Raw genomic sequence first — 25,208 nt, 5'->3', positions numbered from 1 at the left:
TAACCAAAGATAATAATAAATATGTAATATATATGTTTATTTTTTTAATTTAATAATAATATATATCGTAACGTAAAAAATAAATAATTAGACGCCTATAATTACTAAATTAATATCTTAAAACTCACTCAAAAGATAACCTTAAATTAATTTTTTCACAGTGAAAAAAGTATGGACACTTTTATAAAAAGGATAGATACTTTACAATATAAGCACTACTTATTACATTATATAAACGCTACCTATTACATTATATAAGCGCTACCTATTACATCATATTTTTACCTATTATATTGAAAGTGTCTATATTTTTTATAAAAAGGATCGATATTTTTTTTAAAGTTATGTAATTTATGTTTCAATTTTTTTAATAGTGTTTCATGTTTTTCACCTACAATATTAATTTAATAATTTCATTTACACAAAAAAAATATTTAATTGTTTTGATATTTTATAAAATATTATTTAGAATTTAAATTTAACAATATTAACCAAAGATAATAATAAATATGTAATATATATGTTTATTGTTTTTAATTTAATAATAATATATACCGCAACGTAAAAAATAAATCATTAGAAGCCTATAATTACTAAATTAATATCTTAAAACTCACTCAAAAGATAACCTTAAATTAATGTTTTCCACAGTGAAAAAAATATTATATTCCACCTACAATATTAATTTAATAATTTCATTTACACAAAAATTATTTGATTGTTTTGATATTTTATAAAATGTTATTTAGAATTTAAATTTAACAATATTAACCAAAGATAACAATAAATATGTAATATATATGTTTATTTGTTTTAATTTAATAATAATATATACCGTAACGTAAAAAATAAATCATTAGACGCCTATAATTACTAAATTAATATCTTAAAACTCACTCAAAAGATAACCTTAAATTAATGTTTTCCACAGTGAAAAAAGTATGGACACTTTTATAAAAAGGTGTTAGGATTTTCGGAAGCTCGAATCGACAACCGAAACGGTTTGCAAAGAGGGGTCGGAATGGTTTTGTGTTTAAGGAGTAAGGAGATTGAAAGATAGAAAATTGCACAGCGATTTAGAGTGGTTCGACTTTATCAACCAAAGTCTACATCCACTACCTTAGCTCCTCACCAAGGATTTTCCAACAAATTCACTAATTTGTTCTTTCTTTTGAGGACAAAGAGATAACCTTACAACTCCCTAGTTTTTCCGGGCTAAACTAGAACCTTTCCCTAGCTTTTACACGGGCTAAGCTAGAACTTTTCCCCTTTACAAAAGGATAATAAGTGTAAACAAGAAAACCTCTCTAAGGTAGGTGTTTACAAGATTGAGCTCACAAGAACAAAATATTTACAAGAGAAAGATGAAATAAGATTGAAAAACTATTCTCTTGTGTTTGATTGATTGGATAGTTGTTCTCTTACTTCTTCAAGTGTCCTTAGCTTGTATTTATAGCTTGGAATGTGTTTGAAGTCATATCTAGCCGTTGGGGATGTTTTGGAGCCGTTTGGGAATGATTTTTCTACTCAAAAAGGTTGCCCAGAATGGGAGGAATCGGTACCCCTTCATAGGGAATCGATACCCCTTCATAATATTCAAATATTATGACCGTTGGGCTGATGAACAGTTCAAATAGTAATTTACTGTTCAAATAGTAAATTACTATTCATAAAAACATTTTTGTGCTCAATTTTAAATTAAAAGAACTTTGAATTATTTTTGTAAATTTTGAATAAATTCAATTAAGTCTAAAAACATTTTGTAAATTCAATTCAAGTCCAAAAACCATTTTGTAAATTCAATTCAAGTCCAAAAACCATTTTGCCTTAAATTGTTATATTGAAACATAGTTTAACAAAATGATAGATACTTTACAATATAAGCACTACCTATTACATTATATAAACGCTACATATTACATTATATAAGCGCTACCTATTACATCATATTTTTACCTATTATATTGAAAGTATCCATACTTTTTATAAAAAGGATCGATACTTTTTTTAAAGTTATGTAATTTATGTTTCAATTTTTTTAATAGTGTTTCATGTTTTCCACCTACAATATTAATTTAATAATTTCATTTACACAAAAAATTATTTGATTGTTTTGATATTTTATAAAATATTATTTAGAATTTAAATTTAACAATATTAACCAAAGATAATAATAAATATGTAATATATATGTTTATTGTTTTTAATTTAATAATAATATATACCGCAACGTAAAAAATAAATCATTAGACGCCTATAATTACTAAATTAATATCTTAAAACTCACTCAAAAGATAACCTTAAATTAATATTTTCCACAGTGAAAAAAGTATTATATTCCACCTACAATATTAATTTAATAATTTCATTTACACAAAAATTATTTGATTGTTTTGATATTTTATAAAATATTATTTAGAATTTAAATTTAATAATATTAACCAAAGATAATAATAAATATGTAATATATATGTTTATTTTTTTTAATTTAATAATAATCTATACCGTAACGTAAAAAATAAATCATTAGACGCCTATAATTACTAAATTAATATCTTAAAACTCACTCAAAAGATAATCTTAAATTAATGTTTTTCACAGTGAAAAAAGTTTGGACACTTTTATAAAAAGGATAGATACTTTACAATATAAGCACTACTTATTACATTATATAAACGCTACCTATTACATTATATAAGCGCCACCTATTACATCATATTTTTACCTATTATATTGAAAGTGTCCATACTTTTTATAAAAAGGATCGATACTTTTTTTAAAGTTATGTAATTTATGTTTCAAATTTTTTAATAGTGTTTCATGTTTTCCACCTACAATATTAATTTAATAATTTCATTTACACAAAAAATCATTTGATTGTTTTGATATTTTATAAAATATTATTTAGAATTTAAATTTAACAATATTAACCAAAGATAATAATAAATATGTAATATATATGTTTATTGTTTTTAATTTAATAATAATATATACCGCAATGTAAAAAATAAATCATTAGACGCCTATAATTACTAAATTAATATATTAAAACCCACTCAAAAGATAACCTTAAATTAATGTTTTCCACAGTAAAAAAAGTATTATATTCCACCTACAATATTAATTTAATAATTTCATTTACAAAAAAAATTATTTGATTGTTTTGATATTTTATAAAATGTTATTTAAAATTTAAATTTAACAATATTAACCAAAGATAATAATAAATATGTAATATATATGTTTATTTTTTTTAATTTAATAATAATATATACTGTAACGTAAAAAATAAATCATTAGACGCCTATAATTACTAAATTAATATCTTAAAACTCACTCAAAAGATAACCTTAAATTAATGTTTTCCACAGTGAAAAAAGTATGGACACTTTTATAAAAAGGATAGATACTTTACAATATAAGCACTACCTATTACATTATATAAACGCTACCTATTACATTATATAAGCGTTACCTATTACATCATATTTTTACCTATTATATTGAAAGTGTCCATACTTTTTATAAAAATGATCGATACTTTTTTTAAAGTTATGTAATTTATGTTTCAATTTTTTTAATAATGTTTCATGTTTTCCACCTACAATATTAATTTAATAATTTCATTTACACAAAAAATTATTTGATTGTTTTGATATTTTATAAAATATTATTTAGAATTTAAATTTAACAATATTAACCAAAGATAATAATAAATATGTAATATATATGTTTATTGTTTTTAATTTAATAATAATATATACCGCAACATAAAAAATAAATTATTAGACGCCTATAATTACTAAATTAATATCTTAAAACTCACTTAAAAGATAACCTTAAATTAATGTTTTCCACAGTGAAAAAAGTATGGACACTTTTATAAAAAGGATATATACTTTACAATATAAGCACTACCTATTACATTATATAAACGCTACCTATTACATTATATAAGTGCTACCTATTACATCATATTTTTACCTATTATATTGAAAGTGTCTATACTTTTTATAAAAAGGATCGATATTTTTTAAAAAAGTTGTGTAATTTATGTTTCAATTTTTTTAACAGTGTTTCATGTTTTCCACCTACAATATTAATTTAATAATTTCATTTACACAAAAAATTATTTGATTGTTTTGATATTTTATAAATATTATTTAGTATTTAAATTTAACAATATTAACCAAAGATAATAATAAATATGTAATATATATTTTTATTGTTTTTAATTTAATAATAATATATACCGTAACGTAAAAAATAAATCATTAGACACCTATAATTACTAAATTAATATCTTAAAACTCACACAAAAGATAACCTTAAATTAATGTTTTCCACAGTGAAAAAAGTATGAACACTTTTATAAAAATGATAAATACTTTACAATATAACAGGTAAAAATATGACAAAACCAGTTTCATTATGACAAAACCGATAAAATTTACCTGATATGTTGAAAGTATAGACACTTTTATAAAAATGATAGATACTTTCCGATAACCAAAGTTTACCGATTACCATTTTTTTAATAGTTTTTCATGTTTTCTACCTAAAACATTATTAGTCTGTCAACATAATAGGTAGCGCTAAACCGAATTTATTAAATATCTTTTAATATATCCAGTAATACCGTATATTAACTGTATATTAACCCGCCTTTCCTGAGACAATCCCCACTTTTCCACTACCCTATGTAAATAAAGTGTAAAGGAGTTGTAGAAAATAGTCAGTTAATGTACAGCTCATATGATCACTAATATTTTAATAAAAAATAATAAATTTAAAACATATGAATAATTGAATAATTATTCTGTAACTTTTAATAGTAGCCGACTCAACAAAATAACATTCTATAATTAAATGTTCATTTTATAACTTTTAATAGTCGAAAATTAAAAAAAGTAACATGATCGGAATACAATTTGTGTGCTTTACCCATTATATATACATACTTGCCGCTAGGTTTGACCTACTAATTTGGTTGAGACGGTCACAGAACTTTCCAATTTCTAAAATTCCTAACGAAGCAAATAATCAACGAAGGTAGTTTTCTCATTCTTTTAAATTTCTCAATTTCCCTCGAAAAATATGCCAACATTTTCTTGTCTACTTTTTTGTTTCAAATTTAAATCCTATGCTTATAACTTGCTTGATGAAATGCCCAGCTGAGCAATGGACGTGGCTCATTGCTATTTACAAGGCAATGCTGATGCCGTTGAGTTTTGCCCCCACGAAGGTTACCAAAATGTGTTGGCGGCTTCAACGTACACCCTACAAGAAGGTGAGCAACCAACCCGAGCTGGCAGTATTTCGTTATTCGATGTCAATGCCGAAAAGGGTAATCTCGAGTTGTTTCATCGCGTGGATACTGCTGGGATTTTTGATATTAAGTGGAGCACAATTGGAAGTAACGCCGGGCCTCTCCTTGCTCAAGCTGATGCTGATGGGTACTTGAGAATCTATAGTTTTGAGGGTTCCTCTAACGAAGAGAAAACCAGAGGTATGTTTCAAATTATGTAGCATTGTATGGATTTTTCTTAGTCTTGTTTTTGTCACTGTGAGTAATTCTTAATTTTAAAACTCACTTTGCTGTGCTTGGAATTCCATGTTGTCATGTTGTAGTATTCATGTGTTCATGTTGTTTAATACATGGTAATCAATATCAAGGAAGTAATTGTAGGCCGTGATGGACAGAAGGGTGATGGGGGTGGTCGCCCTCTGGAAAGTTCAAACTCTCATATATTTTAAATATTTTCTTTGTATTTTCTATGAATAATCTATTTTCGTCCTGATTGTAGGATTGTAGGGTAGGATTAATTATCCCACAAATGAGGAAAATATACAAGGTACTTTGATTGAATTAATGAATTAATTTTTACCCTGGAGCTAGTTATTGCAAGTATACAAACTTAATATATGATATGGTATGCAGATAAGTGTGTGTCAGATATGAGTATGCGTATAGCACAAGTATGTTGATCTTTGTCTAGGTTATTTCATGCATTTGAGGATCTTTAGAAGGTAATATCCCGTTTTCATGTCTGATTATGTGTTGATTAGGAGTGTCAGGCATGAGTACTTCTAGAAAAATGAAGAGTCGAGAATAATATAAATCATAAAAACTTCTATTTTAATTTCTTTCTACATAAAATATCACTAGAGCATATGCTAATATTTTTTTTCTAATTTAAATTAGTGCGAAAGCATGCTAACACTGGTGTTCAGTTTCTGTTTGTCATATATTTTCTGTAACTCCTTTACACTTACATGGGTAGTGGAAAAGTGTTTCAAAAGTTGTGCTATGCGTCTAGTAAAACCTCTATCAAAATGCTAGAATTTTTCCATGGTTTAACTGAATTTTACCCCAATCAAATGATGCTTTAGGTATCTGACTATCACAGTTTTCTGAGTTAATAATGGCCATGAAAACTACAGTATTACCCCTTTGATCCAATAATTTCTATGATATGTCATGTGAGCATGTGTAAATGCTGCTAGAGGTAAATAGTTTATTTCAGCATTATGTTGGATTGTCATTCTAAGTTTGTACTTCTTCCATTTGATATCGTTAATTCAATCGAAAATTTTAGGACTGTTCCAAAAGATTTTTAGTATGTTTTGTTCTCCCTCGAGTTCTTCGCTCTAAATCATTATGTTGACATTGTTAGAAAAAAATCCTTGGATTTATTTATCTCTGATGCAGGAGGTTTTCTTAATGAAGTCAGCGGTGAAAGAATCAGCTCATCCATGTGCCTTTTCCTTGATTGGAACCCATCGGCCACGTCTATTTCAGTTGGACTTTCTGATGGTTCTGTTTCGATAATAACCATTGCAGAGTCTGGAATAGAGAAGTTACAAGAGTGGAAGGCGCATGACTTTGAGCTTTGGACAACTTGCTTCGACATTCATCAGCCACAATTAGTATATACGGGATCGGATGACTGCAAATTCAGTTGTTGGGATATAAGGGATAGTCCGTCCGATAGGGTTTTCCAGAACTCCAAGGTCCATAAGATGGGAGTTTGTTGCATTGCCAAGAGCCCCAACGACCCGAACACCATACTTACGGGTAGCTACGATGAGTACTTGAGGGTATGGGATCTAAGATCTATCTCAAGACCAGTGAATGAAGCTTCAGTTTGTCTTGGTGGAGGAGTTTGGAGAATCAAGCACCATCCTTTTGTTTCAGGCATGATCTTAGCGGCTTGTATGCACAATGGATTCGCAATCGTCAAGATCGGAGACAAGAAACCGGAAGTCGTCGAAGCTTACAGTCAGCATGGCTCACTTGCGTATGGGGCAGATTGGCAGAGAGCGAAAATATTACCGGGCGGCGAAACCAAGAGTACTACTGTGGCTACTTGCTCGTTTTATGATCGGCTTCTTCGATTATGGATGCCAAAAAGTGATATTTGTTGCATTTAATGACGTGTTAGCTTTGTTCACATTACAAACCAATTATGTTGGTTTAGGAAATATTATATGTATTGCGCATATGATAATCTATTTCTCTTTCCAACTATGGCAGGTCGTTTGGCCCAAATATATGCAATTATTTATCTGATTTTTATTAATTGTTGATCTCACAGTTATAAAAAGTGTAATGATTTTTTGTTTCTTACATGTATAGTCTTAAAAAAATTTGACCTTTAATCATATAGTTTATAGTTTGAAGAGAGTAAAATAAAATATAATGTCACAAATTAAAGATAAAGTGAAAAATAAAAAAATATTATAGTAAAGGATTAAATGTTATTTGATCACAAAAATTATACCCAATTATTCTTTAGAAACTTGAAGATTTTTTTATATAATCTAATACCTAAAATTATAAATCACCTATCACATTAGTCCATCTAAAAAATATGTTAAAAACACATTATATATTTCAGTATACTAAATTAAGAAAAAGAAAAATCTAAAATTAAATCTTAAAACTAAAAAATTAGGGAAAAGTTAAGAATATATCAAAAAAAAAATATTTAGAAATATCAAAAAAAAATTACAAATTTTATTTTTTAAAAAAGAAAGACAAATTTAAAATCATAAATAAAAAAACCAAAAGTGTTTTTGAAATTAGGTACCAAAATGATAATAAGATACACTTTGGAGGGTAAAATAAAATTTAACCCTTTGGTAAATCCAGAACCGACCCGTTCTAATAACATAAAATTTAGGTAATTTGAGCAAACACCTTGTCATCTACTGGGGTGGCACCGCCGCTTAAAGAAATCGAACTGTGACAAAATCGTTTCCATCAATCAGCAGCTCCTTCTATCTTGCGATACCCAAATTTGATTAATGGAAGCTTCTGAAAAACACGAAGAAACCCACCCAAAGTAAAGTCTTTTCTTTCAATTCATTTTCCCCAATTTGTATTCTTTTTTTTTCAGATTGTATATATGATATACTCTTGATTTAGAACTAAGACTTTGATCCAATCTAGTTAATTTCAATACGATTCAATGAGCAGATACCTTTCAGTTTTAAAAACGATGAAAGCCCCTTTGGTTATTTGACTTATTGGCATGAATTGGTTTGATATTCGATTGATTCTTGTTTTGGAGAAGTTCGTTAATATTATTGTTCAGAATGATATAGCTAACATCTGTGTTTCTAAACCAGAGAACAGAAAGATTAGCTGGAACTGTAAACTGGGGCACAGCCACTGTCATTGCAGTGTTTGCAGGCATGTAATATGGAGGTAGTAAGGAAGCTGCTGCTTCAGTTGTAAGTTTTTTGTTTGCATTAAAAAAGGCTTTCAATTTGATGCATAGGGAGTTGCAAGAATGTATGAATTTGATATAATTTGTATACATCTATGTTTGTGTACCTATGTATGATATAATTTGTATACATGTATGTGTTTGTACCTATGCATGATATAATTTATATACAATGGAGATCTTTACAGTCCTGCAATTGTTTTTTTGTTGTTGCAATAAACATGTAATTGTTCATTTTTTTGGTATAGAAATATCTTCAATTTGATTCATAGGAAGTTGAAATAATTTTTGAATGTGATATAACTTGTATGTTATGGGTGTGTTTACAATCCTAACAGTTGTTTCCTTTAGTTGCAATCATGTGAGTGTCATTTCTTCCTTCAAAAATATTATTCCTTCAAAAATATACTATCACACAAATTAAAGATATAGTGAAAAATATAAAAAAATATTTAGTAAAGGGTTAAATGTTATTTGATCACTAAAATTATACCCAATTATTCTTTTCATACTTTAAGTTTTTTATATATAATTTAATACCTAAAGTTTTAAATCACCTATCACATTAGTCCATCTAAAAATTATCACATTAGTCCATCTAAAAATTATGTTAAAACACATGATATGTTCCAGTATACTAAATTAAAAAAATATAAAATATAAAATTAAATCTTAAAAATAAAAAATAGGGAAAAGTTAAGAAAGTACCAAAAAGTATTTAGAAATATCATAAATTTTTACAAATTTTTTTTTTTAAAAATACATAAAACTAGAAAGAAAGACAGATTTAAAAATTACAAATAAAAAACCAAAAGTGTTTTTGAAATTAGGTACCAAAATGATAACCAGATACACTTTGGAGGGCAAAATAACATTTAATCGTTTGGTAAATCCAGTACCGACCATTCTATTAACATAAAATTTAGGTAATTGGAGCAAACACCTTGTAACACCCTAATTTTTCCCAATTAAAACCCTAGAATTTGGGGATTTTCCCTAAATCCTAATTCAGTTTTGGTGAGATTGAAGCCCATTTCGTAAAACATATAAAGTATGAGAATTATCATGCAATTAGGTCAATTTTGTTTTGAATTGAATTCTGAACCCTGCTATATCACGAACGGAGCCTCCCACTGTTCCTTTTCTTTCTTCTTTGTTTGTTTAGCCTCACGCCGCTGCCCTCTCCTTCCATCGCCGCCGCCGCCCGTTGCAAAAGGTAAGGTACCGGTCGTCTCTCCTTAAGCTTTTCGTCACCATCTTTATTCCGTCGTCGTCGTGAGCGTGGCTGTTTCGAAAGAAACCGTGAGTTTGGTTCGGTTCGCCGCCGCCGTGGTTCGTTTCGGTCGTTGGTGGCAACGGAGAGGCCGGGTTGTCTTCGGGGAAGGCTTAACCGGCCTGGTCCGCGGCTGGGCAGCTTTGGTTTCGCTGTGAGGAGCCTCTGCCGTGTACTGCCAACCTTCCTTAGCGATGTTGCCGGCCGTTTAAGGCCACGGCAAGGCTGGTCGTGTGGTCGCCGGCAGTGTCGTCGTTCTGTACTGGCAGCCACTATATTCGAACCAAATCCCGCTGCCAATTCATTTTTTCTTTCAATTCATTTTTTCCAATTTGTATTCTTTTTTCAGATTGTATATATGATATACTCTTGATTTATAATTAAGACTTTGATCCAATCAAGTTAATTTCAATACAATTCAACGAGCATATACCTTTCAGTTTTAAAAACGATGAAAGCCCCTTTGGTTATTTGACTTATTGGCATGAATTGGTTTGATATTCGATTGATTCTTGTTTTGGAGAAGTTAGTTAATATTATGGCTCAGAATGACATATGCTAACATCTGTGTTTCTAAACCAGAGAACAGAAAGATTAGCTGGAACTGTAAACTGTGGCACAGCCAGTGTCATTGGAGTGTTTGCAGGCATGTTACATGGAGGTAGTAAGGAAGCTGCTGCTTCAGTTGTAAGTTTTTTTTTTGCATTAAAAAATGCTTTCAATTTGATGCATAGGGAGTTTCAAGAGTATAAATTTGATATAATTTGTATACATGTATGTTTGTGTAGCTATGTATGTTATAATTTGTATAAATGTATGTGTGTGTTCCTATGTATGATATATTTGTATACATGTATGAAATAATTTGTATGCCGTTGGTGGCCATGTTGAGGCCGGGTTGTCGTCGGGGAAGGCTTAACCGGCCTGGTCCACGGCTGGGCAGCTTTGGTTTCGCTGTGAGGAGCCTCCATCGTGTACTGCCAACCTTCCTTAGCGATGTTGCCGGCCGATTAAGACCACGGCCAGGCTGGTAGTGTTTTCGCTGGCCCTAGAGGCTGCTGTTGGTGTGTTTTCGTTGCCGGCAGTGTCGTTGTTCTGTACTGGCTGCCCCTCTATTAGAACCAAATCCTGCTGCCAATTCATTTTTTCTTTCAATTCATTTTTTTCCAATTTGTATTCTTTTTTCAGATTGTATATATGATATACTCTTGATTTATAACTAAGACTTTGATCCATCAATGAACAGATACCTTTCAGTTTTAAAAACGATGAAAGTCCCTTTGGTTATTTGACTTATTGGAATGAATTGGTTTTATATTCAATTGTTTCTTGTTTTGGAGAAGTTAGTTAATATTATGGCTCAGAATGATATATGCTAACAGCTGCGTTTCTAAACCAGAGAACAGAAAGATTAGGTGGAACTGTAAACTGGGGCACAGCCACTGTCATTGGAGTGTTTGCAGGCATGTTATATGGAGGTAGTAAGGAAGCTGCTGCTTCAGTTGTAAGTTTTTTGTTTGCATAAAAGAAAGGCTTTCAATTTGATGCATAGGGAGGTTCAAGAATGTATGAATTTGATATAATTTGTATACATGTATGTTTGTGTACCTTTGTATGATATAATTTGTATACATGTATGTGTGTGTACCTATGCATGATATAATTTATATATAATGGAGATCTTTACAGTCCTGCAATTTTTTTTTGCAATCATGTGATTGTTCATTTTTTGGTATAGAAATATCTTCAATTTGATTCATAGGAAGTTGAAAGAATGTTTGAATGTGATATAATTTGTATGTTATGGGTGTGTTTACAATCCTGACAGTTGTTTCCTTTAGTTGCAATCATGTGAGTGTCCTTTCTTCCTTCAAAACTGCTTATGTTTTTATTCTTATTCTACAATGTTTTTTTATTGAAATTTGGGAATTCTTTGGTAGAGCAAAGATGCAGAAGTAATGTTGAAGCTTGGCAGCACTCCAGATAAACGAGAGCAGTATCGGTTGATGCGGGATGCGATGGAAAAAAGGTTTATCCGAGTCACTCGTGGCTCAATTGTAGGTGGAGTTCGACTTGGAATGTTCACTGCTGGATTCTATGGTTTACAAAATTTGTTGGCTGAGAAACGGGGTGTCCATGATGTATTCAATGTTGTTGGTGCTGGTTCTGCAACTGCTGCAACCTTTGGTCTAATTAGTAATAATTCTAGCCTTACTAAATGCAATCATTTTCTTATGAGTTCCAGTATATTTTACCTCTATCATTAACTTCTTTCACAGTTGAAATTGGAGCCTTGGAAACAGAACAAGGATAATATATGATTCTCATCTGTATTTATCTTCTTCCTTTTTCTTTGTTTGTTGATATCTGTAGTGCCTGGGTCTCTTCAATGGCGTGCAAGGAACGTGGTGCTAGGTTCAGTCCTTGGAGCAGCTTTATGTTTTCCTCTTGGTAATCTATTTGCACGTTGTAATTTCACATTGATATTTTCTTGAATTAACAGTGAAATGGTCTTCAATAGGCCGTTATGTAACTGCTGTGTAACCAGTTGTTCATTCAATCACGACCCAATGTTACCATAAAAACCTTTAAAGGTGACAGTAAAGGAATCCAATTGCATTTTGTGATATATTGTTCGTGCTGGACATGTAATATAGGATTTGCATTTTGTGACAGGTTGGATCCACTTGAAGCTTGTAGAGAAAGCGAACGAAGAGAACACGGCTGCTAAAGATTCGAGAGAAATGGGAGAAGCAAAGAGTGGTCTTGGGGCTGCCATTGATCGTCTCGAAGAAAACCTGAATAAATAGACCCACCACATTTTGCATAGATAGAGAGCACTACAGACAAAAGTGGCATGGAACTAAAATCTAATGCTTTTGGCAATGTATTCCTTACATCTTTTAGTGGTGTCAATTAGGGGTGCACAAAAAATCCGAATATCCGAAATCGGATTTGGGAAAAACTGGTTTTTTTTAACCGGATCGGATTTTTTTAAACCGGTTTTTTTACCGGATAAAAAACCGGTTTGAAAAAAACCGGTCTGGGTTTAAAAAACTAGCCGTTAATATAGCCGTTGGGGGGGATTTTGTGATCGTTTTTGACCTTTTTTTCTTTAAAAAATTACCATTTTACCACCTTAAACATGTATAAATAGGTTGGGGATGTATTTGGTTGATTACAAATTTCTCAAATCTTATTACACAACACTTAAATATCTCTCAAATCTTATTTTTGTAATTTTTTGTTCATCATGAGTAACACGGCTGAATCTTCCGTCGGGGGAAACCTTGAAGTCGTGAGAGTGATCGAACACACTCGAAACAAAGACATTTGGGATCACTACGATTTATGTGAGATGTCAAATGGCTCAAGGAGGGCGCGTTGTAAACTTTGTCTAAAGTTTCTTGCATTGGAAGGAAACACAACGTTGAAGAATCATTTGACAAAATCATGCAAGGCACTTCGCTCAAGATCGGATCCTAGTCAATCGAATCTTACACCGCAAGGTGGTGTTTTTGTTTACGACAACGAAAAATTACGAGAAGTGTTTACAAAGTTCGTGATTACAAAAGCATTGTCGTTCGACCACTTTGATGATGAAGATTTCACGACAACAATTCAACAACTAATGCAACCACGTTATACTCAAGTAAGTCGTACTACCCTTAGAAGAGATGTTATAAAAATGTGGCGTACGGCGAGGGAAAAAATGATTTTAGGATTCCAAGAACACCGTTATGGTGTGTCGCTTACATGTGACGTTTGGAGTTTCCCTCATAATACCGGAAATTCTTTTTTAGCCGTTACGTCACATTAGTTAGATCAAGATAATTGGCAAATGATGAAAAGAACAATCGCGTTTGAATTATTCGGTGAGTCGCATACCGGTGCTAATTTATTTACACTTTTAAAAAGGGTAATTTGTCTTTATAAATTAGAAAATAAAGTTTTTTCTATATCCTTTGATAATGCATCGAATAATACAAATGCGGTTCCAAGATTGAAAATATTACTTTCACCGATTTTAGACGGTGCGTTTTTTCATACCCGTTGCGTTGCACACATAATTAATTTATCCGTGCAAGCCGGTTTGGAGGTTATTGAGCCGATTAGATTAGAATTTAAAACAATGATAAAATCGGTTCTTTGTAACAACAACAAAAGACTAAATGATTATAAACGATTTTGTAAGTCCGTTAATAAAAAAGCTTTGGGTCCTAATTTGGATTGTCCAACTCGTTGAAACTCAACTTGGATGATGATGCATACTGCCTTAAGGCAAAGGGAAACATTGCAAACATTTCACGATCGGCTTTTCGAGAGGGGTCATGTCCCAAACATTTATCCGGATTCGAGTTGGGAAACTATAGCCAAAATAACCGATTTGCTTGAGGTTTTTAAAAATGCAACAACTTGTTTATCCGGTGTTTATTACCCTACTAGCCCGTTGGTTCTTAATCAAATATTTTTGTTGGCTACCCGACTAAATGACTTTGAATTTGAAACCGAAGTTTTTCAAGAAATTGGCTTTGCAATGAAGGAAAAACTTTTAAAATATTTTAAGGAGATTCCTCCCATTTTTGCTTGTGCCGCCGCTTTAAACCCAACGTTAAATGTTGGTGGGGTTGAAACACTAATTGAACAAATTGCGTTTGCTTTTAATCTAACCGATGATGAACCCAACTATGTCCAAAACCAAATAAATTATTTTAACAAATGTTTTCGAGACATGTTTGCAATTTATTTAACTAAATACGGATCAAGTAGTGTAATACACGATCAAATGAGAATGAATGCGGAATCATCTAGTAGACGTCCAAGTAACATAAATTTGAATCTTTTTAACACTCTTGTAAATTCTCAATCCAAACGATCACGTACTACCACCCCAAGTAGCGAGTTGGGAAATTACATGTCATGCGATTTTCTATCAAAAATGACATTTGAAGAGTTTGAAAGTTTGGATATTTTGGCTTGGTGGAAAGAAAAGGAAGTACAATTTCCGATTCTAGCCGTCATGGCCCGTGATTTACTAACCGTCCAAGCTTCTACGGTAGCTTCGGAATCCGTTTTTTCTGTTAGTGGCAGGGTTATATCGCAACGAAGATCAAGACTAAGTCCCGAGTCGGTGGAAGTATGCATTTGTTTAAAGGATTATTTGGATGGAGCGGCTCGTAAGCAATATATCACCACCCTAGAAGATGCAATTGATGCCGATTTGGAAGCAAACTTACACATTGAAGAAGTCGAACTTGGAATATCCCCTCCAAACGAAGAAGGCGAAGATGATGAAGAAGAGATGGCAATGTAGTTTATTTTATAACTTTATTTCAATTATCGTAAATTTTGTTTCAATTATCGAACTTGAAGTTTTTAAGTATTTGAATTTATCGAACTTGGAAGTTTTTAAGTATTTGAATTTATCAAACTTGGAAGTATTTAAGTATTTCAATTATGTTGAGTTAATTAAGTATTTCAATTAAGTATTTGAATTTATCGAACTTGAGGTTTGATGCTTTCTCTTTGATTCTCTCTTGATTCTAGTTGTTTGATGTTTCTTATCTTTGATCAATGGCTTCTAAGCTTGCTTAAATACACCTTGAATCACTTCTGAACGTTAGTGATAATTAATGAAGATAATATAGCCGTTTAAGTGTGAAAACATTTAATAAAAATGCTTCGAGCGTGGGGGAATCGGTACCCTCTCATAGGGAATCGGTTTCCTCTCATAGGGAATCGGTTCCCTAAGTGTAAAATTCAAATATTTCGACCGTTGAATAGGGGGAATCGGTACCCCTATGGGGGAATCGGTTCCCTCCGAGTATTCTGGAAATCTCGGAGCCAAACCATTCAGTGAGGAATCGGTACCCCCTTGGGGGGGAATCGGTTCCCTATGAGCAATCTGGAATATTAAAATCGGTTTTTTTATAACCGGTTTTTTAAAAAAACCGGTTTTTTTAAAACCGAAACCGGTTACACCGGTTAGGATATTCGGCCCTCCAAACCGGTTAGAAACCGAACCGGTTATTTTATAAACTGGTTTTTTTTCTATGGGAAAAAACCAGATCGGATAAAAACCGATCCGGATCGGATTGAAATCCGACAAATGTGCACATCTAGTGGCAATGCATTGTTCTTAAGGGCCAAACCTAAAGTTATGCATGGGATAAAGGAGATTGGAAATATGGAACTGTTATTTGAGTAATTTGTTCTATTGCCATAGCTGTTCCTTGCTCTTGATCCAGCTTTTAATAATTTAAATTTTGTTGGTGATGCTTTATTGTTAATGATATTATTAATTATTTTAGTTATTTTTTAATTTAACATTTTGGGTAATGTTAGATTCCTATTGATCGGAAAAAAGTTCAGGTACCTAAACAAGAAAAAAGATATAGTTCATATTTTTTTTTATATTAAGCAATATATATATATATATATAATAGAAAGTTGTTTAATTTAGAATCAATTAGTAGGATAACAATATAAATATTTATAATTATATTTAAACATAAACTCGAATAACTCAACTTGACCCACTTTGAATAGAATTTCATAAATTCGAGTCGGAAAAAATTCAAATAAAATTTAAGTTATAAAATAAATTTATCAACTCGACTAATTGAATTTTTTTTATTCAATTTGACTCGATCAAATTTGCACTCTATTTCAAACTTTGTATCTTATTTTAACACTTTCATTACGGAGGCAGAGATAGATTCAAGCAAAATGCAGTACTATGGATCATTTTAGATACTAGTCAACGAATCAAGAACTTCTATCGCAAATAATCCAATCCATGTATGGATAATGTCTGCACCACTGCACCATATTTTACTCACCATGAAGTCTAGGTATCTAGACATAGGGTAAGAGTATCGATGCTTTATAGCATGTATGAAAAACGATTACAAGTATCAGTCTCATTTAATTTTTTTAGTATTTACCCATTAATTGTAGGGTAAAGTATAGTAATGGTCACTGAACATTTAAAAAGCTTGCATTTAGGTTCTTCAATTTTTAAAACTTGCAATACAGTCCCCAAATATTTATTCCGTTTGTAATATGGTCCCCAACTTAAATCACTGTTAGAAAATTAGGGTAAATTATATAAACGGTCATTGAACTTTTCAGGCACTTGAATTTAGGTCCCCAACTTTTAAAACTTGCAAAACAATCCCCCAATAATTTTATTTTCTTATTAAATATAGATATATAGAAAATATAAATGATTCAATTTATATTTAAATGTATGAATCATTTATATTTTTGATATATTTTTATTTTTATTGTATAAACTAGTATTTAAAATATGTTTATATTTTAATCAAAATATTTCAATATACGAATAAAAATATATTTATATAAATGTATATTTATATTTAGATGTATAAATAAAAATATATATTCATATATTAATGTATGAATCATTTATATTTTTTGAATATTTTATTTTTAATAAGAAATTAAAATTATTAATTATATTAGAAATACTCAACTTAAGATTATATATATAATCATGAATTATAAATATGAAAAATATAATTATTAAATTTAGTTTAAAAAATATATAAATCTTAAATTTATTCTTTTAAAATATTGTATCAACTAATATTTAAAAAATATATTAAATCTATCAAACAATTTATCAAATATAATATTTTTATTGTAAAAAAATATAATATTTTCCCATCATTTATTGCTTTCAAATTTTTTGCCGAAGTTCAAATCTCATTATTTTCATTTTCCATTATATTCTTTTTTTTCTGGCATTGGTCATACTATTAGTATATGTATTATTGTATATCTCTTAACACAAACGATGGTGTTAGCTTAGTGGCTCCACCTTGTATCTTTCATTTGCGTGACTCAGGTTTGAGTTTGCCCAAGACCCAAATTTTACTTCTTTGTAACTTAATTTTCTTCTAATTAGGTGGTGACATGTGTCACCAATAACATATATCATGATCATGTGTTAACACATGTCAGATCCTGGTTAAATGATTAATTTATTAAATTTTATTTAATTTAGGACCAAATTGATAGCATATATAAATAATTAGGTGGTGACATGTGTCACCAATGACACGTGTCATGATCATGTGCTAACACATGTCAGATCCTAATTAAATGATTAATTTATTAAATTCTATTTAATTTAGGACCAAATTGATTATATAAATAATAAAGACTGAATGTATAATAATGTCAATTCCTTTTAACTGCCAATTCATCATTTGTATCAATTGGTAACGACTAGTGGCTTAGTTGTAACAGTTAAATAATTATGTTGTATGATTGATAAATTTAAAAGATCGATGACAAAAGTAAAAAGGGCTAGATAGTTAAGTTGTCAACCTAGTAGTTTACACTTTTATTTATACGTCAAAATAACATTTTATAAATTTAAAATTCAAATTATTTTCAACCTCTTCTATATCCTAACTACTTTTTTTAATTAAAAAATTTCTTCAACAGATAAGAATTATACTATTATATTTATATAAAAAATACGTATCACATGAAATAAGATGAAATTAAATAATAATAAATCTGACATAATTGAATTTAATTGAATTATTTTGGAATTTAGGGTTTAGAATGAAATTGAATTACTTTGGAAATTGGGGTTTAGAATGAAATTGAGGACTGTTTTGCAAGTTTTAAAAGTTGGGGGACCTAAATTCAAGTGTCTGAAAAGTTTAATAACCTTTTATATAATTTATCCTAATTTCTAACGGTGGTTTAAGTTGGGGGACCATATTATAAACGGAATAAATATTGGGGGACTGTATTGCAAGTTTTAAAATTTGAGGGACCTAAATGCAAGCTTCAAAAATATTCAGTGACCATTACTATACTTACCCTACAAATAAAACAACACTTTTCAACTCTTCCCATTACCCAAACACTATTGGCTGATTCCCTCCATTCTGTTAATGTAGTATATTCTTTTGCTGTGAATTCCCTTCCCAATGGCGGCCATGGTTACTTCCGGTGATGTTCAAGAGATCGTATCCTAGCTCTCCTCGGATAAAACCAAAGACCGCGAAGAAAAACCCTTTTACTATATGTTTTCTTCTCAGTATAATCGGACCTGAAATTTGTTTTTTTTCCTTTCTTATTTTTTTCTCCTTCGCTCCGGTTTTGATGACCGATGGAAGTACTGTTGATTTTCGAAGTTCCTATTTTCGTGCATCGAAAAGAAAGAGAAGAAGAAGAAAATAAATTACGATTTTAAGGTTTTCTTGGTTTAACGACTCATGGCATTACCTTAAGGATTTTTTTTAATTACTTTCTCACAATTTATTGGGAACTAAAAGCTATTTTCATCATATTTCGTAAGGGACCATCAAACGAATTATGCGTTCTTTTATTTTTGATTTTATACTTGAAAAAAATAGAAACATTTGGATCGTTTTGAAAATGTGCGTATATTGTAGTATATGTGCTTACTCTATAACTAACTGAATTTCTTTTCGTTTTTTTTAATTTTGTTGGCATTTTCAGGAAGGAGTAAAGTTGTTGAGTATTTGGCTAGAGGGAGAAAGATCAATCGGATTTTGTAAAGTTATTGGACAGAATACTGCAAAGCTTAAACCAAATGAGATTCCACGGTGTAAGATACATGTCTGCTTGTATTTTTGGCATGTTTTCTTTAGGTGTTTTATGAAAACATAGTTCAAATGTAATTGACATTGGTTATATTGTTATTTACAGCTGAAACGTAGCTATTTCTTGTTAAGTTGCTTACACAGTGTGTATCATTGGAGATATCAGCAAGCAAGCGACGAACATCTAAGTTAATATTTGCAAAAACTCTTAGAATTGTCATTCAACGAGCTGAAGATACTAAGCTTCCAGGTTAGCATCTGATTGATTTGGTTCCTTATGATTTATACAGGATAAAAATATTTAGTTGCGTCTTTGTGTTGTCAACAGCTGGGTAGTCTTGGATTCCTTTATCTTACCTCAAGGGTTGCGGTTTTCAGTCAGGTTAATAGAATCTAGGGAATTTCTTGGCAAGTAAAATCCTTCTTGTTAATGCCAGCCAATTGGTGATTTCAACCGAAAATAGAAAATTGTAAAACTACCTTGCAAATATCTGGTGGCCACTGCAAACAAAGTCGAAAGTTAGTCCTAACCTAAGACTTAATCTATTAAAGGCCATGCTACATCTTACTTTTAAAAGTCCACATTGATAGACCAGCTAAAAGGTTTGTGCTGGTTCCCTGCATTTTGTGCTTTCACCTATGCTTGGAGCATATATTGATATATCACACCATTTTACTTTCAGGAAATATGTTTCCGTTGTTGTCTGTGGTTAAGACACTTTTAGTCACATACTGGATTTGATAAACAATATTCCAAGTTTTCAGTCTGAATATGGGAGTATATTACGACATCTTTTGCTGGTCAAAGACTACCGATTTCATATGAGGAAGAAAATTTACTCTGGTGAGTTTAATATTGTTTATATTAGAAGCACATATCTTTTCCTGTTTTTTTGTTGACAATCCTTGTTTGGAACTGATTAGTCTTCTCAAGTTTATTTTAATATATTTTGGCCAGGTCTTATGGTTTTCTACATGGAAAAGGTGGTGACAACATTGACAGAGAAAAATAACATCCTCCTAACCCTTCATTCTCTTCTAGAAAATCCTCCTGGAGATTTCACAGATAACCTTAGGGAGGATATCGTGAAGGGGTTTGTTAAGATATTTTCTAATATAAGGTATATGGTTGTTGAAATCGGCATGCTTTCATTTTTATTTTGCCTTCATCTGCTGATTTTAATCATTGTCTATAGAGATTGCTGAAAGTGATCTGATTACTGTTTTCCTTTGCTGCACATGTTCAGGGATGAAGAAAAAGTTTCTTACAAATTAATTGAGTGTATTAATACGTACTTGTTAAAGGATGGTCCAAATTTAAGTTGTCAGTCCTTAGAGATCCATAACGCTATACAACCAGTTGTTTCTCGTTGTTGGCTGACAACACGTGATAAGGGTCTTAAGGTTAACACTTATTCCAAATTCTAAACTAAACTTGAATTTATGGGTTGTATCTTATGTATTTTTTTATTCTGTAGGATGCACTTGTTCTTTATGCTAGGTTACAGCTGAATTTAGTTAGAGGTGTAACTGATGGGAGTTTATTGGTTGATCAACTCTTGGATGTCATATGTAGGGAACTAGATCTAAGCAATTCATCAATTCCTAATACTTCTTGGTGAGTGTTTTAATCTTTATCCTATTCCTATTCTGCCCCCTGCTCCCTTTTGTTTTACTACCTGTTTCTTGTTATTTGATGTATGGTCTTGTGGAGCTTGCTGCACTTGTATTGTATAAGGTATTCTGTTCTCATGCCTATAACTAATAGCTATTTTTTTACTAGAACTGATGCTATGCTATACTCTCAAAAGTATTTATGTTTAGGTATTTCTTTTTCGATTTGAACCTACATAATAATTTCAATTTGCTGCATATTTGTGTTTAATCTTGCATTATTTTTTTCAGTTTGGGTGTTGATATAAATTCAACTAATTATTTGTTGAAATTGCCAGTTTTACTGCTTGAATTCTTTAAATTTTAACAGCTTAGTCATTCTTAATGTAACATGACAGTCATGCACACATACAAGCGGAGCAACATCAAATGAAAAAAGGTTTAAAAGAGAGAGTACAGCTGCCCATCTAAAAGAGGCACTTGTGAAAGGAAAATGGTTATGGCATGTTTAACCTGGAAAAAAGTACTTTTATACTACATATTCTGGGCTGATTTGCTTTTTGATTACTTTTCCTTCGTTAATTTCCATGTTCGATTTCCCATTATAAAATAATTTTTAATATATCACATGTTATCCTAGTGAAGCCTTTCTGATCTTGTTTGACTACTCTTGTTTCATTCTATACCATTTCCTTTTAGCAGGGCTATAAATGAACAGAGCTTGAATGAAGAAACTTTTGTTCATATCCGTTTGTTTATTTTTAAGCTTATTTGTGCTCGTTCATTTAATTTAGGTGTGTTCATTTTCATTTGTTTGAATTAAATGAACATGTTCACGAACAATTAAAATTTGTTCATGAACTATACATAAACAAATTTAAATAAACAAACAAAAAATGAATGCATTTATTATTTTTAGGTATAATATATTCAAACATAAATACTAGTAATTATATATTATAAATAAAACAAAAAATAATAACACTAGTAATACAATAAATGAACAATAAACAAGTTTTGAATGAGCTTTAAATGATTTATTAAATGTGATTTGAACTATTCATAAACGAGCTTGTTGTGAACATATAACTGAAAATGCTTTGTGTTTGGTTTGTTCAATGAATGAGTCTCAATATCTTGTTTATCTTTGTTAATTTAGCTTGATAAACAAACATAAATGAATAGAAACACACTATTCAGGAATTATTTATCGAACACTGTTCATTTACAATTCTACCTTTTAGTCCCTTTTCATACGGTATTTTGGTTTCTAATTTTACGTTAAAAAAGGTTATGTTGTTGCAAATCTGGCAACCTATTTATAATTCTTTGGTTCTTTTACTTTTTAGACTTCAAATTGTTCTTGTTGCATATACCTCAAGTGACACCTTGATACTACTTTATCATTGTACTTAAAAAACTGTCTGGCATTGTTGTAAAATTATTCTTGATATGGCCAGTGTTTTTGCTCAATCTCTATGAATTGCTAACTTATGCTTATATTTCTCAATAATGCTACAAGTTCCTCTTATTCTGTTTTCTGCGTAATCATTTAGTTGAGTTTGCATGGGTGTTACTATAGGAATGTGGCATTTTGTTATATCATTCGTAATTACTACACTCACATCAATAAGGATCTTTTTGTCGACTGGTTTGAAGGCATTTGTGCAAGCTTTGAAAGGTACAATCAGACATTTTATAAACATTGTCTTAATTGATTGGGTCTAGCTTTCTTGAATTCCTTTTCTTTTTGGGAACATTTGATACATGAAAAAGTTGTTCCTTCACATGGTTTCTTTAATATTGTTACTAGCGATGATACATTGAAAGCTGCGAGGAACATTCTTTTTTGGTAGAAGCTATGGGGAATTTTATTTGTATTATTTTCGGTACAAGTGCAATACAGGCATGCATGCATGCTTAACCAAGTTAATGCATGCATTTATATATTCTTGTGCATAAGGATGTATAGGATTGATAATTTCTGAAACTTGACTACACAACATTGTACTCCCTCTGTCCCATAATTTGTGTCTCATAATGACTATGCACATAGTTTTAGGAGATATATTTGACCAAGGAAAATGACAAAATTTTAACTACTTATTAGAGGAAGAAGGGTTTGAAAACATGGTCAGTTCTGCAATTTCAAATCTTAAGGAGAACAATCGAAGGGGCATCGTCAGCATTTTACAAGGAACAAAAAAGGCGATTAAAAGATGGACTGGGAGTATGCACACAGGGATTTCAGAGTCCATTTCAGAGTTGGAAGCTAAAATTCTTAATATGGAATTAAAATTTCAGAGTGGCAATTTATCGCTTCAGGAATTGACTGATCTGACACAATTCAGAAAGGACCTTTTGAGCTTGCACAGGATTGAAGAGAGCATATGGTTCCAGAAGTCAAGATCGAGGTGGATTAAAGACGACGATAAGAATACGAGGTTTTTTCACCTTTGTGCTTCGAGCAGGAAAAAATTTAACAACATTTGTTCCTTGAAAATTGATGGTAAGGAAACTTTGGATCCAGTTCAAATAATGAATCATGTATCATATTTTTTTTTTCAGTCTTACAATAGTAAAGCAACATTAGAAGTGGAGGATATGAATCTTGGTTTCTCAAAATTATCAAATGAGCAAAGGGATAGACTTGAGGTGTTGTTTTCGGAACAGGAAGTATGGGATGCAATCTCGAGTTCAGACAGCAATAAGGCGCCTGGTCCTGATGGGTTAACTATGGATTTCTACAAGAAGTGTTGGCCTAGTCTTAAAGAGCCGGTCATGAGATTCTTTAACGATTTCTATCAAAAGAAAAAGTGGGATCATGGAGTAAATCATGCCTTCATTATCCTAATTCCGAAGAAGTTAAACCCAGAGTGTTTGGAGGATTATAGACCGATCAGTCTCGTTGGAAGTCTATACAAAATTATGTCTAACGTATTGTCCAAGAGACTCATATCTTGTGTCAATGATGTTGTAAGTTCTTCTCACTTTGCTTTTATCCCTGGTAGACAGTTGTTGGATTGTGCCTTTATTGCTAATGAATGTATTGATTATTAGAGGAAAAAAGGTCTCAAGGGTGTTGTTTTTAAAGCTGACTTCCGCAGAGCATACGACACAGTTGAATGACTTGTTCTGTTGAGAATCATGAATGAGATGGGGTTTAGTGAGAGATGGTGTTCGTGGATTTCGTCTTGTTTAACTTCTACGTCTATTTCTGTTCTTTTTAATGGTTCCCCCACAAAGGAGATTCCGTTGTCAAAAGGATTACGACAAGGGTGTAGTTTATCACCATTGCTGTTCAATTTAGTTGGTGAGTTACTTCATTTGATGTTGGCTAAAGCTGTGGATATAGACCTATTTTATGGCTTCTCTATTGGAGGGACAAAAAATCCTTGCTAGTTGTCACATCTTCAGCTCGCAGACGATCTTATCATCTTCTGTCGCGTTTCCCTCTGACAAATAAGAAATGTGAAAAGAATCTTGAGAATTTTCAGCTTGATGGCTGGTCTTAATTTAAATCTTTCGAAAAGTCATCTGTTTGGAATCAATATGGAAGAAGATGTGTTGAAAGAGTGGGCTTCATCCATAGGTTGTTCAGTGGGTTCTTTCTCTACGGATTATTTAGGGATATCTCTTGGAGCAAAGAAAAACTCTATTATACTGTGGGATCCTATTATCCAAAGGTTCCACAAAAAATTGGCAGGTTGGAAAGCTAATTCACTTTCCTTAGCTGGCAGATTGGTTCTCCTGAAGTCGGTATTGTCTTCTCTTCTGATTTTTTCCTATCTATTTTTAAGTTGTCGAGCAAAGTTAGTCAGAAACTGAATTCCTTGATGGCTAGATTCCTGTGGGGTGATGGGTCAGAGAAAATTCGTATACATTGGGTGAATTGGCAAACAGTTTGTCGCCCAATTGAATATGGAGGATTAGGGGTTTTGGATTTAAATATAACTAATCGGGCTTTGTTGG

The 25,208-nt window shown here is 31.2% G+C and overlaps 3 protein-coding genes across 3 annotated transcripts; all 3 read left to right on the top strand.

Annotated features, from left to right (window-relative positions):
• Window positions 1-4,996: 4,996 nt before the first annotated feature.
• Window positions 4,997-7,487, top strand: LOC120122861 (diphthine methyltransferase homolog). The gene is made up of 3 exons (XM_039141903.1): window positions 4,997-5,052; window positions 5,175-5,509; window positions 6,713-7,487. Exons 2-3 carry the CDS (start codon window positions 5,182-5,184, stop codon window positions 7,432-7,434), a joined length of 1,050 nt encoding a protein of 349 aa, XP_038997834.1. The 5' UTR covers window positions 4,997-5,052; window positions 5,175-5,181; the 3' UTR covers window positions 7,435-7,487.
• A 2,286-nt stretch (window positions 7,488-9,773) lies between these two features.
• Window positions 9,774-16,182, top strand: LOC120122862. Its single transcript, XM_039141904.1, has 8 exons — window positions 9,774-9,956; window positions 10,591-10,695; window positions 11,408-11,512; window positions 11,949-12,204; window positions 12,382-12,459; window positions 12,685-12,918; window positions 15,531-15,536; window positions 16,140-16,182. The coding sequence occupies exons 1-6, from the start codon at window positions 9,789-9,791 to the stop codon at window positions 12,816-12,818; spliced, it is 846 nt and encodes a 281-aa protein (XP_038997835.1). The 5' UTR covers window positions 9,774-9,788; the 3' UTR covers window positions 12,819-12,918; window positions 15,531-15,536; window positions 16,140-16,182.
• Window positions 16,183-20,177: 3,995 nt separating this feature from the next.
• Window positions 20,178-21,244, top strand: LOC120123047 (serine/threonine-protein kinase ATM-like). The gene is made up of 5 exons (XM_039142055.1): window positions 20,178-20,199; window positions 20,338-20,466; window positions 20,581-20,743; window positions 20,870-21,026; window positions 21,101-21,244. Exons 1-5 carry the CDS (start codon window positions 20,178-20,180, stop codon window positions 21,242-21,244), a joined length of 615 nt encoding a protein of 204 aa, XP_038997986.1.
• The last annotated feature ends 3,964 nt before the right edge of the window (window positions 21,245-25,208 follow it).

The sequence above is a fragment of the Hibiscus syriacus genome, unplaced genomic scaffold (genome assembly GCF_006381635.1).
Source record: "Hibiscus syriacus cultivar Baekdansim isolate YM2019G1 unplaced genomic scaffold, ASM638163v2 tig00110388_pilon, whole genome shotgun sequence".
NCBI classification, from domain to species: Eukaryota; Viridiplantae; Streptophyta; class Magnoliopsida; order Malvales; family Malvaceae; genus Hibiscus; species Hibiscus syriacus.
This window is presented reverse-complemented; position numbering and strand designations above follow the sequence as displayed.

Bases quoted from the DNA above. Each gene is read 5' to 3' on its own strand.
- LOC120123047 (XM_039142055.1), top strand. From the start codon at position 20,178: ATGCTACATCTTACTTTTAAAA. The intron at 20,200-20,337 runs GTCCACATTGAT...TCTGTGGTTAAG, and splicing joins GCTACATCTTACTTTTAAAA to ACACTTTTAGTCACATACTG. The intron at 20,744-20,869 runs GTATATGGTTGT...GCACATGTTCAG, and splicing joins AAGATATTTTCTAATATAAG to GGATGAAGAAAAAGTTTCTT.
- LOC120122862 (XM_039141904.1), top strand. From the start codon at position 9,789: ATGAGAATTATCATGCAATTAGGTCAATTTTGTTTTGAATTGAATTCT. The intron at 11,513-11,948 runs GTAAGTTTTTTG...ATTCTTTGGTAG, and splicing joins AGGAAGCTGCTGCTTCAGTT to AGCAAAGATGCAGAAGTAAT. The intron at 12,460-12,684 runs GTAATCTATTTG...ATTTTGTGACAG, and splicing joins AGCTTTATGTTTTCCTCTTG to GTTGGATCCACTTGAAGCTT.
- LOC120122861 (XM_039141903.1), top strand. From the start codon at position 5,182: ATGGACGTGGCTCATTGCTATTTACAAGGCAATGCTGATGCCGTTGAG. The intron at 5,510-6,712 runs GTATGTTTCAAA...TCTCTGATGCAG, and splicing joins TAACGAAGAGAAAACCAGAG to GAGGTTTTCTTAATGAAGTC.